The sequence below is a fragment of the Pseudophryne corroboree genome, chromosome 11 (assembly GCF_028390025.1).
Source record: "Pseudophryne corroboree isolate aPseCor3 chromosome 11, aPseCor3.hap2, whole genome shotgun sequence".
Lineage (NCBI taxonomy): Eukaryota > Metazoa > Chordata > Amphibia > Anura > Myobatrachidae > Pseudophryne > Pseudophryne corroboree.
In genome coordinates, this window is record NC_086454.1 from 202,481,409 (window position 1) to 202,500,412 (window position 19,004).

The 19,004-nt window shown below is 41.6% G+C and overlaps 1 protein-coding gene across 1 annotated transcript in view; it reads right to left on the minus strand.

The window, feature by feature from the left end:
- Positions 1-16,691: 16,691 nt before the first annotated feature.
- Positions 16,692-19,004, minus strand: part of LOC134968711 (chymotrypsin B-like) — a 145,318-nt gene continuing 143,005 nt past the window's right edge. Inside the window, exon 9 of the mRNA XM_063944216.1 lies at positions 16,692-17,290. Within this exon, the coding sequence (XP_063800286.1) occupies positions 17,129-17,290 (162 nt within the window). The 3' untranslated portion in view covers positions 16,692-17,128. The remainder of the gene's footprint in view (positions 17,291-19,004) is intronic.

Consider the following 19,004-nt stretch of genomic DNA (forward strand, 5'->3'; position numbering starts at 1 on the left):
GTCTCTTTATAATTTCTTTAAAAAGGAGTCATATACATCTCATAATAAAAAAATACACCTTTTGTATATATCCAAACTACAAAAAATTACGTTCCACAATAAAAAAAGAAGAATTCATCGGTTCCCCAAAAGGAAAAGTTTAACCACTAAACAGTACAAGAGGGGAAGTCCGGACCCCCAAATGTATGGATAGTGGAACAGTACCTTTAGGTCCCCGGGTTGGATAAAAGTGCTTCAAAGTCACAGTGCCAGGATCTGTCAACGCGTTTCGGCCCTTTATGGAGCCTTTGTCAAGACATGCTGGCACTGTGCACACCTGTGATATTTAAATGGAGGGTGACCAATCGGGTCGCACCAGGAAGTGACCTCCCAATTATCATTACCATCTTCAAATTTAATCATAACAGCAACAATGACTCATAGTTTCAAAATCTAATATACAATAATGAATTCCTACATTAACAAATCAAAAAATACATATTGAATAAGCTCAATATATCCCAAGGGATATATTAACCCGGAAGTAGAGGCATACACTTCCTTCCAGCACCAATGCCTAAGAATAGGAAACACTGATCCTCCATATTACTAAAATAGGACCCCCATTGATGTAAAATTAGCCCAAGTAGTATGGACTTTCTCTGTTGGAGCTTATTGGGCGATGTGGAACGGCTTATGCGTTCCACCGCCGTCCGAATGCGTGTCACGCCGTACTTCCGGTCTCGCATGCGTCACTTCCGGTTTTACCGGAAGTGCGTGTACGTGATGATCGGAAACTAGTTCCTCGCAGTGGAGAAGCTGAAAGGAACCAGGACATCCTGTCCTTGCGTTCCATAGTAGAAGAGGTATAGGAAATGACATTATTTTCCAACCCACCAAGCTCCGTAATTGAAATTTTTGCGAAAAAGTCCAGACAACTTAAACCACATGTTATATGATTAATGACACTAATACATTAACAACATTTTCAATATCCTTTGCACAAAAGCTTAATCATAAAGTATATAATACAATAGCAAAATCTTCAGGGTATTTTGGACATGGATGATTAAACCGATATTCACAATGGATTGTATGAAGTCTCTCCCACAGTATCGATCTTTTTTATGTTCATGATCTAGCGGGCGACTCGATCATAACATATTTTACCCACATAGTGTGTTTTATAGTGAATATTCCCCTTAACAATGTCAGAAAGTATATTTAGTTTAAACGGTTCTTGGACAGAGAAATTTCTCTTTGCATGATAGGAAGGGTCAGATAAAGGTAGAACGGTGGTGTCTAGTATCCAGCTGTAGAGTATTTTATTAGTAACATTTCGGTGTTGGTTAGGAAGAGATTGATCGCTCCTGCGCATAGTTATGTACAAAAGTAGTTTATAGATATTTACTGTATTTGCTGTTCATTACACATGCGGCGGGAATCCTAAGGATACCTCCCACCTGAGCAGTTGGAGAAAGGCACAGCCCACCTGTTCGAACCCACCTATGACCTTTTGTTATAATGCAGAGACACATTCCTGTGTCCAATGAACCATGAGATTATAGGGACCATTGTACTGTTACTGTATGTTGTGTATATAAAGACCACCATTGCCTGTCCAGTCACTCACTCCCTCTGCAAGGTTTTCACATTGAAGGCTGAGGGCTGGATTCAGGACGCGCCTGCGGATCATTCCCACGTGTGTAAGTTCTCTGTAGCCATTTTGTTATCCTCTGTGTTTGCCATTTGTTCTCATTGTGTACTCATTCTGTTTTCTTGTATTTGTGATCGTTCGCTATTGTTCATATTATTCCTCGTTATTCTGTTTAGATTTTTATGTTAGTTTTGTAGTGTATAAGCTGTACTGTTTTTCCCTTTTTACTCAAATAGAATTATCCACTGGGTGTTAGAGCCTAAGTGGTTTTTATATCCTAACCAGGTCTTGTGTTTTCACTAGTTACTGTAAAGGGTTTTCTGAGCATCTCAATCGCTCAAACAGCTTCTCATATAATCAAGGTTAATAAGCATTACATCGTTTTAGTATTTCATTGTCAAGGTTTAAAGTGTAAAGCGTACCCTTAAGCTGTGTTGTTACTAAGGGTTACTGTGTAACATTTCGTGAGCGTGCGTGTCGCTCGTGCATCGCGCCCACGGCCTAGCATCTGCTACGCTAGGTGCGTACCCTTACGGTACTCAGTGCGCCAATAGCGTACTTAATCCATAATAGAATATAGCTTAATGTTTTTAGGTAATAACTGACTTTATCATCAGTTTCTGAAAATGCCACCTGCTGTCTGAAAAGTGGTACTGCACTATATTTCAGATGATTTACACATGGCCTGCCATGTATGTCTTGGTAGGAAAGATTATCTAGTGCCATGAATGGCAGGCCATGACACTTTTTTCAGAAAGGTAATTGTGGACACATCTGTATGTTGGCAAACTGTGCATGCGCAGCAAATGTATTGCACCTGTGTGTTCATTCACTTTGAGGCCACATCCCGGAAGGATGTGGCCGCAATGTGATTGACAGTGGCAAGCATTTGGACCTTATTCTGAGATGGATTCAGATCGCTGCATACGCAGTTAGTTCTGCGTCCATCTCCTCACATGCTGGGAGCTGCCCAGCACAGGGCAAGGCCGCCCAGCATGTGTAGCGCCACCTCACAATGCGTCCGCAATTAAATTGCAGGCATATTGAATTATGGATGACCTCTGGCAGCGCAGCCTGGCTGCACTGTCAGAGGGCTGGCCTTCATTTTTTTAATCAAAGTAGCTGCATGTGAAGCCACTCAGCCACCCTGAAAACGCTCCCTAAATGCCCCAGTTCGGCCCACCATGCCCACACTCCAATGCCACATCACCGCCCCGCGAATGCCCACCTCTGTCAATCACATCCTTCCAAGATGCGGCCACAATGTCTAAGGCCATGCAGGCATTATGCCTCTGCTGATGTAGGCAAATTGCGCTGTGGGCTGCTGATGCTGCCAGCTCTGAATGAGGTCCTTAATCCACTTCTCCCTAATTTTATAGACCCTGATCAGGTGGGCTTTGTCCCATATGAAAATGTGTGATGGGGCAGGTCATTTGCATTATTAGGCCCAACAAAAGAGTGACGAGTTCTGATCGTGAGTCAAAGCAAGTGGCTCCATCTCAGAGAACACATTTGGTCCATTAAGGGGGTTCTGGATTCTCAGTTAATTGAAATTCCTTCTGTGATTTAAACCAAACCTTAGACCTTTGTATCAATTCACCTAATAGTAATAACAACAGTATGATTTACCACTAGTATTGTCAAACCCTTGCTCTGGATATACCAAACTGTAGGCCAGATTTTCACTTAGGTTTTTGGTTCCCACCAAAACCCACTAAAAGCAGCTGTATAGAATCCTTTTATAAAATAACTTTAGAGGATTTTAAAAATCTGGTGGAACATAACCAAGGGAGATTCCTAGTGGCATCCAATCTCTCTAGACAAGAAAAACAAGCATTGAAAGTACTAACACAGGATACTTCCTTAATCTTTAAAGGGGCCGATAAAGGTGGAGGCCTCGTTATTATGAATAGGTCTGACTACGTAAATGAGGCATTAAGACAATTGAGAGATACCAAATTTTATTCAGTCCTACGTGCTTGTTTTTGAAAGATCTGAAAGATCTTTTAGATTCAGCAGTATCATCGGGGGTCATATCCAGCGAGGATCACCGATTACTGTTCCCTCAATTTCCTGTCACACCCACATTTTGCTTTCTTCTAAAAATTCACAAATCTAACACTTCACCCCCTGGGCGCCCCATCATATCTGGTATTCACTCCCTCACCTCCAATCTTTCCTATTACATTGATACTTTCCTTCAACCTAGTGTGTCCACACTGAGATCACATCTTCACGATACAATGGACTTTCTTAATAAAATTCAGTAAATTGTCTGGAAGGAAAGCTATGCTTTTCTAACTCTAGATGTTAATGCATTATATACTCATATTCCACATTCAATTGGTCTTGAAACAATTTCCAAAAGATTATCTGCAGATGATGATCTAAGTGTGAGACGAGACACTGGACATTCCTTCTTCAGTGTATTTCCTTCATTCTCTCACATAAATATTTTATATTTCTCAACACTTATTATTTACAGGTAATGGGTATGGCCATGGGGACCAGGTTTTCCCCCAGTTAGGCCAACCTGTATATGGGTAACCTTGAAGAAACCCATGTGTGGGGAGGTGACTGGGGGATCCCTGGTCTTCTATTGCCATTATATTGATGATTTATTTATTATTTGGGATGGGGATTTAGTATCAGCCAATTCCTTCGTCACCAGTCTCAATTACAATCAATTTAATTTATCCTTCACTTCTACATATAACAGGAATTGGGTTGATTTTCTGGATGTGACCCTCGAGATACTAAATAACCAAATTATTACATGTAATTATGTTAAACCTGTTAGTACTCATTCATATCTTCACTACAAAAGTGCACACCACATATCCTGGAAACGAAACATCTCAAAAGAACAATTAATACGCCTTAAGCGTAATTGTTCGAACATCAATACTTTTTCACAACAAGCAAATGATCTAATGGAGTCTCTCAGACAGAGAGACTATCCAGATTCATTATTACAACAAGCCTACTCTGAGGTCTGTAAAATGGATAGGAGCAATCTTCTTCAGAAGAAACAAGCATCAAAAGATGCCAATATAGATAAAGAAATTGCATTTGTCTCCAAATATAGTAAATGTGCACATGGGATTAAAACTAGAGATATGAACCGGAAATTTTTTTGGTTTTGTATTTTGGTTTTGGATTCGGTTCCGCGGCCGTGTTTTGGATTCGGACGCGTTTTGGCAAAACCTCCCTGAAATTTTTTTGTCGGATTCGGGTTTTTTTTTTTTCAAAAAACCCTCAAAAACAGCTTAAATCATAGAATTTGGGGGTAATTTTGAATCTATAGTATTATTAACCTTAATATCCATAATTTCCACTCATTTCCAGACTATTCTGAACACCTTACACCTCACAATATTATTTTTAGTCCTAAAATTTGCACCGAGGTCGCTGGATGACTTAGCTAAGCGACCCAAGTGGGCGACACAAACACCTGGCCCATCTAGGAGTGGCACTGCAGTGTCAGACAGAATGGTACTTAAAAAAATTGGGCCCAAACAGCACATGATGCAAAGAAAAGAGAAAAAAAGGTGCACTGTGGTCACTGGATGGCCAAGCTAAGCGACACAAACACCTCAATATCACAGGAATTATTTGTTCTAATCAATGGTATTATTGGTCCAAATCACTGGAAGAAGATGATAAAATCACAGGAATTATTCATTCTAATCAATGGTATTATTGGTCCAATTCACTGGAAGAAAATGACAAAATCACAGAAATTATTAGTTCTAATCAATGGTATTATTGGTCCAAATCACTGGAAGAAAATGACAAAATCACAGGAATTATTAGTTCTAATCAATGGTATTATTGGTCCAAATCACTGGAAGAAAATGACAAAATCACAGGTATTATTCGTTCTAATCAATGGTATTATTGGTCCAAATCACTGGAAGAAAATGGCAAAATCACTGGAATTAAATGGCAGTAATGTCGGGAATTATATCAAATGGCAGTACCACTGGACATATACGGAAGTGTCAGACAGGATGGCACTTAAAAAAATTGGCCCCAAACAGCACATGATGCAAAGGAAAGAGAAAAAGAGGTACACTGTGGTCGCTGGACGGCTAAGCTAAGCGACACAAACACCTCAATATCACAGGAATTATTCGTTCCAATCAACGGTATTATTGGTCAAAATCACTGGAAGAAAATGACAAAATCACTGGAATTATTTGTTCTAATCAATGGTATTATTGGTCCAAATCACTGGAAGAAAATGATAAAATCACTGGAATTATTCGTTCTAATCAATGGTATTATTGGTCCAAATCACTGGAAGAAAATGACAAAATGACTGGAATTAAATGGCAGTAATGTCGGGAATTATATCAAATGGCAGTACCACTGGACATATATGGAAGTGTCAGACAGGATGGCACTTAAAAAAATTGGCCCCAAACAGCACATGATGCAAAGAAAAGAGAAAAAGAGGTGCACTGTGGTCGCTGGACGGCTAAGCTAAGCGACACAAACACCTCAATATCACAGGAATTATTCGTTCTAATCAATGGTATTATTGGTCCAAATCACTGGAAGAAAATGACAAAATCACTGGAATCATTTGGCAAGATCACTGTAATTAATTATTAATTATAAATCACTGATAATAATTGGTAAAATCTTGCTATCGCCTGCCTAGTGAAGTGGAATTTAGATGGGATTTTGTACCGGGGACACAATAACTTCATCAATTGTCTAAATCCCAATGCACTAATGGCGGAAAACGGGCGCACGTCTAACAGCGCACTGATTATACTGAGAACTGATTATACTGATCAATCACTGATTATATTGAGCACTGATTTTACTGAGCACTGATGATACTATGGAGAACTGACACTGAGCAGCGAGAACAGCACTGGACTATTGTACTATAGTATACTGGTCACCACAATGCTGCAATTTACTACTATATATACTGCTCACAACAATGCAGCACAGATTTGGATACTTGCAGTGACACGGAGCGCAAGATACAGCAATGGCCTACTGTACTGTACAACTATATACTGGTGGTCACCAAAATGCTGCACTGTACTACCATATATACTGCTCACAAAAATGCAGCACAGATATGGAATGGATACTTGCAGTGACACGGAGCTGCAAGATACAGCAATGGCCTACTGTACTGTACAACTATATACTGTTGGTCACCAAGATGCTGCACTGTCCTACTATATACTGCTCACAATAATGCAGCACAGATATGGATAGTATACTTGACACAGAGCTGCAAGATACAGCAATGGCCTACTGTACTGTACTATCTGTTTACTGCTGGTCACCAAAATGCTGCACTGTCCTACTATATACTGCTCACAATAATGCAGCACAGAGATAGTATACTTGACACAGAGCTGCAAGATACAGAAATGGCCTACTGTACTGTACTATATGTATACTGCTTGTCACCAAAATGCGGCACTGTCCTACAATATACTGCTCACAATAATGCAGCACAGAGATAGTATACTTGACACAGAGCTGCAAGATACAGCAATTGCCTACTGTACTGTACTATATGTATACTGCTGGTCACCAAAATGCTGCACTGTCCTACTAAATACTGCTCACAATAATGCAGCACAGAGATAGTATACTTGACACAGAGCTGCAAGATACAGCAATGGCCTACTGTACTGTACTACTATAATTATATACTGGTGGTCCCCACAATGCAGCACACTGAGCACAGATATTTGCAGCACACTGAGCACAGATATGGAGCGTTTTCAGGCAGAGAACGTAGATATTTGCAGCACACTGAGTACAGAAATTTGCAGCACACTGAGCACAGATATTTGCAGCACACTGAGCAAAGATATTTGCAGCACACTGAGCACAGATACTGAGCTTTTCAGGGAGAGAACGCAGCCACGTCCTCTCCGTTCAATCTCCAATGCACGAGTGAATATGGTGGCGACGCGCGGCTCTTTATATAGAATACGAATCTCGCGAGAATCCGACAGCGGGATGATGACGTTCGGCCGCGTTCGGGTTAACCGAGCAAGGCGGGAAGATCCGAAGCTGCCTCGGAACCGCGTAAAATAGGTGAAGTTCGGGGGGGTTTGGATCTCGACGAACCAAACCCGCTCATCTCTAATTAAAACTATTCTAAATTGGAATTATAGAGGCCTTAAAAACAACAATATATTAGGTAGATTGTTACCCTTCTAACCTCAAGTAGTTTACAAGAAAAATAGATCTTTAAAAACAATTTTACCCCCTAGTAATTTGAAGACAGCTGAAACAATGGAATCAAATAAGGGCTGTGATTGGCTAACCACTAAACCTCTGGGATTCCACAGATGTGGAAAAATAAGATTTACCATGTGTTCTCTCATGGTCCACAAGACTACAACTGTGACTCTTCATTTGTCAAGTGAAATATATACCGTATAAACTTGAGTATAAGCCGACTTTTTCAGCACTTTTTTTGTGCTGAAAAAGCCCCCTCGGCTTATACTCGAGTCAGTGCAGAGAGTGAGCAGTGTGACAGGGAGAGCAGTGTGAAGGAGGGACACGGAGCGCACAGCGCGCGCCTCTCCTGTGTCCCTCCTGCATCTCCGGCGGCAGCGGCGGGTCTATTAAAGGAAGTACCCGTTCGTGAGCTCTGATTGGCTCACGAACCGGCACTTCCTTTAATAGACCCGCCGCGGCCGCCGGAGATGCAGGAGGGACACAGGAGAGGTGCGCGCTGTGCGCTCCGTGTCCCTCCTTCAGAAGACAGCGCGGGAGTGACGGAGGGTAAGTAACAGGCACTGGAGGAGCATATTTGGCACTTGGGGGGGATGACATATGTGGCACTGAGGGGACTTATCTGGCACTATGAGGGGGCATATCTGGCACTATGAGGGGGCATATCTGGCAGCATGAGGGCATATCTGGCACTGTGGGGCATATTTGGCAGCATGAGGGCACATCAGGCACTGTGGGGCATATCTGGCACTGTGGGGGCATATCTGGCACATCTGGCACTGTGGGCATATCTGGCAGCATGAGGGCATATCTGGCACATCTGGCACTGTGGGGCATATCTGGCAGCATGAGGGCATATCTGGCACATCAGGCACTTTAGGGCATATCTGGCAGTATGAGTGCATATCTGGCACTGTGGGGGCATATCTGGCACATCAGGCACTGTGGGGGCATATCTGGCACTACGAGGGCATATCTGGCACTGTGGGGGCATATCTGGCAGTATGAGGGCATATCTGGCACTGTGGGGCATATCTGGCAGCATGAGGGCATATCTGACACATCTGGCACTGTGGGGCATATCTGGCAGCATGAGGGCATATCTGGCACTGTGGGGGCATATCTGGCAGTATGAGGGCATATCTGGCACATCAGGCACTGTGGGGCATATCTGGCAGTATGAGGGCATATCTGGCACTGTGGGGGCATATCTTGCAGTATGAGGGCATATCTGGCACTGAGGGCTGTGTTCGGCTAGAGCTGCATTTCATACCCTAGGCTTATACTCGAGTCAATAAGTTTTCCTAGGTTTTTGTGATAAAATTAGGTGCCTCGGCTTATATTCGGGTCGACTTATACTCGAGTATATATGGTACATTAAAATCATTCATGAACTGTGATTCAAAATATGTCATGTATCTTTTAATGTGTAGTTGTGGCTTATATGTGGGCTGAACCATGAGAAACTTAAAAACGTGCTTTATGAGCATCGTCGTAATATTATTAAGAGATGCCCAACTCATAGTGTATCCAGACACTTTGCCGAGAAACACTCTGCGAGCCCATTTTTCTGTCCAGTATATAATTGGAATATATTGGTCCTACCTCTAGGGGTAGAGACAGATTTAATATACTCAGCCGTCGGGATGGTCTCAATGAGACCATCAAATTGAATTCAGTCATCTGGATTCTTCACCCATTTTCTTTCATCTTTTTATGTATTTATCACCCATTTTCTTTCATCATTTTATGTATTTACTGTAATTTATATTGTTGTCACAACATATATGTGGTTGTTTCAGAGTTTCTGATTTAGGAAATCTATTATAAGATTAATTATGTACTATTCCTTCTTATGCCTTGGTATCTTCATTTATATATATAATCTTTTGTAACTAGCAGAAAGAATATTCTTCATGTGGAATTAACAACTACAAGATTTATTACAGTACTTTATATACTTCTTGATACTCTGTCTTTTATATTATCTATTTACTTTTTATTGTTGTGATTGTCTAAATGTCTAAATGATTGTGAGTTCCTATCTCTGTGGATTAACTAATGTATTCACGGGTTGTTATAGTAACTAAATGTTTCCTTGGTCACATGGTGACACCATGTGACCACAAACTAGCAAGGATTCATCTATTGCACAACACGTGATGCGCATTACATGCGATCATGTGATGATGTATTGCACGTCATCTCCCAGCATAGACGCACTTCCAGAAGTGTGATACACAGCCAGGGATGTATGGTCTCGGACCCCCGAGACCATGTGATTGGAAGCACGCCTGTCCAAAAGCATACTTACCATCTAAGTAAAGACATATGAATACCAGATCACGCGGATCATATGGCCGGATCATGTGACCAGTGATTTGTATACATTAACTTCCTGAAACTATAGACAGCTGACATCAGCTAACCAATGAAAATCTCAACAGACCCATGAAACCATTGGCTAATAACGATCATGTGACCAATATGGGTCACATTATCGGATTTGTCTATATACAAACTGTGTATTAAATAATCAATTTATATACATATAAACAATCATTTTAGATTGTAATCTTATCTATATCTATTTGGGATCCAGTATGACTCTGATAATATGTGTTTTATTGTGTTTTTATAAATAAAAGCTGGCTTGTTTGTTTAGGTGTAAAAACAGGTGTTATCAATGTAGCCACTCTACAGCGTATATATAAAGAGATTCCCAGAGACACCTATACATGCTCCTGAGGAAGCTGGTTATACCAGCAAAATGCGTTGACCTGCAATCACCAGGACCTTTGTTCATCACTACCTGGCACTAATTGGACTCTCTGCCCCAGTTTGGAGAACACTGCATTATTTATACCCCAATGGTACAGAAAGGATCGACTTCCCATTGACCACAAATTCCAGAAGGGACACTGCTGCACACCAATACAAAGGTATACCCCAATTCTTGCATTGAAAGGACTCCTGCCAAGTGACCTCTTATGGGGACATTCCGGTTTACTAATTGGTCCTCCATTTAATGTTGGCCACCTTTGGAAATACAATAACCATCCGGTAAATAAATTTTGCTGTCCATGCAGTGACATACAAATGTTTCTACTAAGGGAGAGTCTTATATATTATGACATTTTATTGATATTTCTGAAATTATTATTGTGAATTTTGATAAATATATGAATACAAACAAGCTTGTATGTATATATATATATCCATTGAATTTTTAATTCAGCCAGCGCTGGTATTCATTATATTCGTTTATGCCCATGAACCTGTAACCCTAACCTTTGCATGTTACTGGATACTGGATAGCCAGCATATAAGGCCATCTTCAGACTGCCCAGCTAGTGCTAAAAGTGCTAAACATAAGTCCAATACCATCAGGAAGAACTCTATCTTTTGTGGGTGCTGTATGACTTCTGCAGTGAAAAAAATTATGATGAAGGTTACATCAGAGACCAATCATAAGACACTTATGATTGGTCTCTGATGCTTATAATCATTGGTGTAAATATAATGGATGCAAGGGGTGCTAGAGTTATGGGGCCCAGAGGCTTAGGGGAGACTGGACTTAGGTTATAAAGTTGCATACCAATTTCCCAGATTTGCCTGCCAAGCAATTGGCTCTGATCCATTGCCCAACCTGAATTGTGCGACATTACATTTTCAGTGAGAGAAGTGTGTAGTGGATGTTATAATGGTAATGGGGCACTGTAATGTTGCACAATATGAACTGGAGGGCACTGTAATGTGTCTGATCGGGATTTAGTTATTATCCCGGCGGTTGGGATCCCGGCGGTCAGCATGATGTCAGAATGCCGGCAGAACTATGCCCACCTGTGGAGAGCGCAACGAACCACCGATCCAGCAGCGTGGTGAGCGCAGCAAGCCCGCAAGGGGCTTCATTGCCCTTGCCCCCCTGTCTGCATTCTGCTAACTGGGATACCAGTGTTGGTATGTTGACCGCCAGGATCCCGACCGCCTATCACCCGTACCCATTGTAATGTGGAGGGTACTATTAAGAGGTTACATATTAAGAACTGGGGCACTTTAATGTGGCACAATATGAAATAGAGGCACTATAGTGTGGCATAATATGAACAGATTGGATCCCTCTCAGTGGGGACAAATGCCATCATTGCCCACCACATCCAAGCCTCCGAAAATGAAGTTTTTGGAGGATTGGTCCCTTACCACATATGCACCAAGCCCCAGAATGCAATAGACCCTCCAGGTCTTAAACTGCGTTCTGAAGATAACACAGTTTAAGACCTCGTGCATGCGCATTCATACGTACGCGCATGCGCTGATGTGCAGAAATTTCTTCTTCACGATTTTTGCACATTTGCAGCCAAAGCTGAATTAGGCCCTTAATTCATTAGTGTGATGGATATATTATATGAATTCATAGTTGTTTGTTACTTAATTTAATTATTTCATTGTATTTCCATTTGTAATAGGAAATACTTATTTTATTGTAAAGAGGAAAAGAAAACATTTTTGTATTTAATGTAATTTCACTTACTTTAACTTATATTTATATTTTTTATTTGGTTTTGCATTTAATGTTGTACTAAATTTAGCACAGCTACGATCAGGCACACAGACATGCTGGGGGACGCCCAGCACAGGGCTAGTCCGCCCCATATGTCAGTGCCGTCCCCCTCACAGAAGTGTAAAAGCATCACACAGCAGCAATGTTTTTGCATTTCAGGAGTACGTCCCTACCAGCGCAGCTCCTGACGCTGGCCGGGAGAGCCTCTTTGCTGCCCGGTTCGCAGCGGCTGCATGTGATGTCACGCAGCCGCCGCGGCCCGTCCCCCCAAATGTCCGCCCACGCCTGCGTTGGCCCTGCCATGCCCCCTAAACGGCGGCTTAACGCCTCCATCCAGCCCCCTCCCGCCCAGCGACCGCCTCTGCCTGTCAATCAGGCAGAGGCAATCACTAGGCAATCACTAGGCAATGACGGCCTTCGGCCGTCTGGCATGCGCTGGCGCACTGCGGCGCCGGCGCATGCACAGTACTGAAACGATAGCGACACTGCGATAAACTGCAGCGTTCGATCAGGTCAGAATGACCCCCATTGTAAGTTGCTTTGGGATACACATACATACACTGCAAAATGTGTGCATCTTTTCTCATGATTGGGACATACTGTAAATGTGTCAAACTCTACATGAGCCCCTATCTTTCCTTTAAGAAAACTTACTTATAAATTCAATATTTTCAAATATGTTTTAACATTAAATTACAAATGAGGTATCAGACTGCACAAATTAAAACAGTGAACAGTTTGTTTTGATGCATTGTTTCTGTTATAGGGGGTAATTCAGAGTTGATCGCAGCAGCAAATTTGTTAGCAGTTGGGCAAAACCATGTGAACTGCAGGTGGGGCAGATATAACATGTGCAGAGAGAGTTAAATTTGGGTGGGTTATTTTGTTTCTGTGCAGAGTAAATACTGGCTGTTTTAATTTTACACTGCAATTTAGATTTCAGTTTGAACACACCCTACCCAAATCTAACTCTCTCTGCACATGTTATATCTGCCCCCCCTGCAGTGCACATGGTTTTGCCCAACTGCTAACAAATTTGCTGCTGCGATCAACTCTGAATTAGGCCCTTAGTGCTTTTCTCTTATAGCGTATTTGCCATTATTGCTAATCATCTCCTTCTTACCTTCCTTGCTTAACAGCCAATATGACTGACTAATTTGTTCAGAGGTGCTACTGTACATATGTGGCATACTGGAATGTTAGGAGACAAGAGATATTGGAAAGTTCCAAAAGCCATTTCATTCTTATCAATGAGTGGGGGAGTTTTATGGCCCCAAAACCAGTTCTGGCAGACCCTGCCACATGTAGGGGTTTAGGACAGGAAGTGCAGGGGGATTTTAGAAAAAGGAACAAAGCACAGGACAGTTCAGTGGGAGCTGAGGTCTGAGGATGGAGGGCACAGGCTAGTGTCCAGGAGAAACGCAGTCCGGGGACTGTGGAACAAGCATGGTCCACAGTCCCTGGCATGATGGAGAGAAGAGCAGCGTGTGGGTGCTGCTATGAAGAGAGGGAGAGCCCATATCTGCAGTGTAACAGGAGAGCCAGCAGCTTCAGTGAGAGATGGAGAGTGCAGTGTAAGAGCCACAGTATGCAGAGTACAGTGGAAGGAACCAGGAACAAAGGACCTTCAGGTGTACCCAAGAAGCAGGACGGGAGGTGTGAGTCTGCGGGAGAGGACGAGCTGGGTGAGTGATAGGAAATCACGTTTGGCGGAAGGCCCCCAGTAACGTGTCCATGAGAGATCCCGTTTAGATAGAGCCCCTAGAGAATGGGGGAGAGCACACTGAAATGAATCTCAGTTTGCGGAAGCCGCACTACTGATTCCCAGAGACTGCGCTGGTATGTACTGTACTGTAATGCTGTCACATCACTATTAATGCTGTTATTGCCAGTGAAGCAAATGAAAGGAGATGTAGATGTAACCTGATGTAACCCATATGAATAAGAAAAAGAAGTTAAATGTTACTGTCGTGATAATAACCCTGTCTGAACTGTGAATAAACTGCTTGCTTATGTGATGAGAAGGCCTGGTGGACAATGCTTTTAAAATGACTGATGGACCTGCCGCTGCCCGGCTATCACATCTTGGAGTCCGCGAGCAGGATCGGTATCGAAGATTTATTTGCCAATTTGGGGAAAACTTTATTTGGAGGGGCCCATGAAAGCCACCTACCTCTTTTGACCCAGCGAACTGGGGAAGAAAGGGCCGGCACAGGCAGGTTCTAAGTGTTTGGCACAATTGCCAGAAGATGTTAGAACATTTATGATCATCTGTGACCCAGGACTGTAATTCAGAGGAAAAAGGCAGCAGTATATGTGATTTGTGTTTCATGTGATGTTTTGCATGCCATGTTTTCTGCTCATGTGATTGTTATATTATGTGTTTGCATGCCATGTTTTTCTGCTCATGTGATTGTTATACTGTGTGTGATGTATACTGCAATTATGCTTGTTTATTGTGTGTTATGTTTTGACCTTGCTGTAGAGTATACAGTAAGAGACTGTTCCTTGCGAGACTTTTTGCAAGCTCATAGTTATACTGCATGGGGACACGCAAGATTTTAGCAGGGGTGTATGTGGCATACTGGAATGTTAGGAGACAAGAGATATTGGAAAGTTCCAAAAGCCATTTAATTCTTATCAGTGAGTGGAGGATTTTTATGGCCCCAAAACCAGTTCTGGCAGACCCTGCCACATGTAGGGGTTTAGGACAGGAAGTGCAGGGGGATTTTAGAAAAAGGAACAAAGCACAGGACAGTTCAGTGGGAGCTGAGGTCTGAGGATGGAGGGCACAGGCTAGTGTCCAGGAGAAACGCAGTCCGGAGACTGTGGAACAAGCATGGTCCACAGTCCCTGGCATGATGGAGAGAAGAGCAGCGTGTGGGTGTTGCTATGAAGAGAGGGAGAGCCCATATCTGCAGTGTAACAGGAGAGCCAGCAGCTTCAGTGAGAGATGGAGAGTGCAGTGTGAGAGCCACAGTATGCAGAGTACAGTGGAAGGCACCAGGAACAAAGGACCTTCAGGTGTACCCAAGAAGCAGGACGGGAGGTGTGAGTCTGCGGGAGAGGACGAGCTGGGTGAGTGATAGGAAATCACGTTTGGCGGAAGGCCCCCAGTAACATGTCCATGAGAGATCCCGTTTAGATAGAGCCCCTAGAGAATGGGGGAGAGCACACTGAAATGAATCTTAGTTTGCGGAAGCCGCACTATTGATTCCCAGAGACTGCGCTGGTATGTACTGTACTGTAATGCTGTCACATCACTGTTAATGCTGTTATTGCCAGTGAAGCAAATGAAAGGAGATGTAACCTGATGTAACCCATATGAATATTGTGCTGGAGAGAAGAAAAAGAAGTTAAATGTTACTGTCGTGATAACCCTGTCTGAACGGTGAATAAACTGTTTGCTTATGTGATGAAACGGCCTGGTGGACAATGCTTTTAAAATCACTGATGGATCTGCCGCTGCCCGGCTATCACACATACATATGTGAGCAGGGGTGTAACCAGAATTTTATGGTCCCATAGCAACATACTGAAGGTTTCACTGTCCCAATGCTTCTTTATAGACACTTCCACGCAGCAGTTACTCAGTTAATAATTTTATGCCCTATAATAGTGCCCTAGTTTATTTTATGAACCATTGTAGTTCCCTAGTTTATATGACGTCACATTGTAGGGTTGCCAGTACACATTATGCTACCCAGTATCCCCAATTCACATACATACAGGGTCCCCAGTTCATATTATGCCACATTACACTGCCGCTATTTCATATTATGCCACATTACAGTGCTCTGCTACATTAGAGCTCCCTCCAGGTCAAATTATGCCACGTTACAGTGTCCCAGTTCATATTATGCCAGACTATAGTGCCTCCATTTTATATTGTGCCACATTAAAGTTCCCCGGTTCTTATTATGTAACATAATAGTGCCCTCCACATTGTAATGAACAGATCAGACTATGACACATTACAGTGGCCTCCAGTTCATATTATGCCACATTACAGTGCCCCCTTGCCATTATAACATCCACTACACACTTCTCTCACTGAGAATGTAATGTCACACAATTCTTTCTGGTCAATGGATCATACCCAACTGCTTAGCAGACAAATCTGGGAAATTGGTATGCCACTTTATAACCTGGGTCCAGACCCACCTAAGCCTTCTGGCACCATAGCAATGGAAACCTTTGCACCCACTATAGTCACTCCCATGTATGTGAGGAATTATATATGTAGAGGGGGCAGATCCTTACCCATAGCAAAATTTGGATAGGGGCCCTCTGGTGATATTGCTCTAGCCTCCCAGGCCTCTTCTGAGTAGGTAAAGTCCATTGCATGCATTGGCTCTTTTGAGAGCAGCGTGGGTGCCCCAGAGAGGTGGGACAGCCTAGCATTTACAGTTTCCTATCAGCTCTGGGACCCATAGGGGCTGTACCTCTTGCAGTTCCAACCTTGCATGCAACCTTTTATAGTATAGCTATATAGATGAATGTTGTGCAGCAGTGAGAGTAGTTTCGAAAGAGTATATAAAAGAGAAATACAATTTTTACAGTCATAATATTTTTTAAATATTCACGCATGAATGAACATTAGTAAACCCATAAATGACAAATAGATTAATGAATGTAACAATAATATTAAATCTATAGTTTTCTTTTTTCAAGAATGAACTGTGTTGCTCTTTATGTATTTAGTTGGAAGCAATAATCTGGTCTGCCCAGCTGCGGAGCTCTGTGACGCGAGCATAGACACCTGGAGAAGATGTGGAACATGTGCTGCTTCCCCATGACACAATGCCGACCAGTGTCCAAGCTCCATCTCTCTGGCATACAAGTGGTCCACCTGAATCACCCTAAATTAAAATAAAATACATGACAATATTACTCATTTTACTTATTTAGCCAGGGATTCCAGTTAATTATGTACAGTGTTGTATAAATACAGCATTATCTGCCTTTTGAAACAGAAAAAACAAACAAAAGAAATTCTCTGATCAAAAGTAATGCAAAAATGCTAACCCTGTCTGATATACTTTGAATCACATTATAATTTACCACATCATATATTAATAATAACGCTGCACTAATTGATGAAACCCTGGGGGCTGCTACAATCAGCAATTTTTTTCCTGTATTTTGTTGGTTTTGTAATACAGATCCAGCAAGTAAATATTGGTGGATGGACATATTCTGTAAATGAAGGGGCATGTGATGGATCCTCTTACACCGCACCCTGGTATTTGCTCATAGCTGCTTAGGCACAATCTAGGTAGAGGAGCCCTGGACAATTATCCTCTACTGGGTGATAGTTCATCTTGGTATTCTTTTTTGGATACAGTATTTAATATTTAATTCAACATATTTATTTTTGTTCAAATGAGGTCATTTCACAGAAGACATTAGATATATAGTAATAATGGCTTATAAGTATAATTTAAAGTTATTTTTCCTGGTAAAATGATAGCAGATATAAAATATCAGGTCTCATACTGTGCTAGATGGGCCCTCTTTATGCACATTGCCAGCAACCATTTGGGAGGATAATCGACTGCTTGGCATACCACAGTCAAATCACGCCATTCATTAGAGGGAAGTTTCTTCACTTCTGTTGGATCTTCCGAGAATCTACTGAGTATATAACAGCCCCCTAATAGTGAAGCTCCTAAAGTGTATGTACAGTATGATATAACTGTACCTAATACATATCTACTATATGAGGAATTGCTAACCGGCTGTCCGGATTCCCGCATTGGTCTCGACAGCCGGTATATTGACTGCATCCCTTAATAACGCTAGAGGGTGTAACCAAACACTTGGCATCTGCTATCTAACTATTTTTCAGCAGTAGCTTGTTTCCTTATCTTATAACTAACAATCATCTGGGATCATACATTATTAACATTAAAGTAATTGATTTTATCAAATGTCACACTCAGGATACTAATAATGTTTTTAGATATCTACATTTATTTGTGTATATTGGACTGAATTGTCATACTTAATGCTATATTGAATTGGTTATCTTACTTTATTTTTAATTGTATTATGTTTTTGAAATGTATTATTATTGCAATAAGTTGACTATTAATATAATGAGAAGCCTCCATGTTTCCATATTGAAGTGTTGACAATTTCATTCAATTACTATACAGTACCTGAACCAGCACAATTAAATACATTTGTTTATTCACAGAGATTAAATACAACATATGAAGTAAAATGGGTGAAGGAGGAATACAACCCACCAATAAATTCAAGGACAAAAAAAAGAAAGAAAGATAATAAATGGGTGCTGTATGAAATGCAAAGTACTTTTTTGGAACAGTTGTGGATTGTAAAAGTGAATAGTGATATGTTGATCAATCAGTTTTAAATTATAAAAAATGAAAATATAAATAAAATTACTGAAGGTTGTGGATTAGTTATAATAGTGCTATGGCCATACTGGGCACCAAGAATATATACATCAGCTTGTGGATGTACTGTATTTGTGGAAGCTAAGGATTGATGACCTGGAACACAAGATTACAGCTTTAAACATTTAAAACTTTGCACTGGAATAAAACC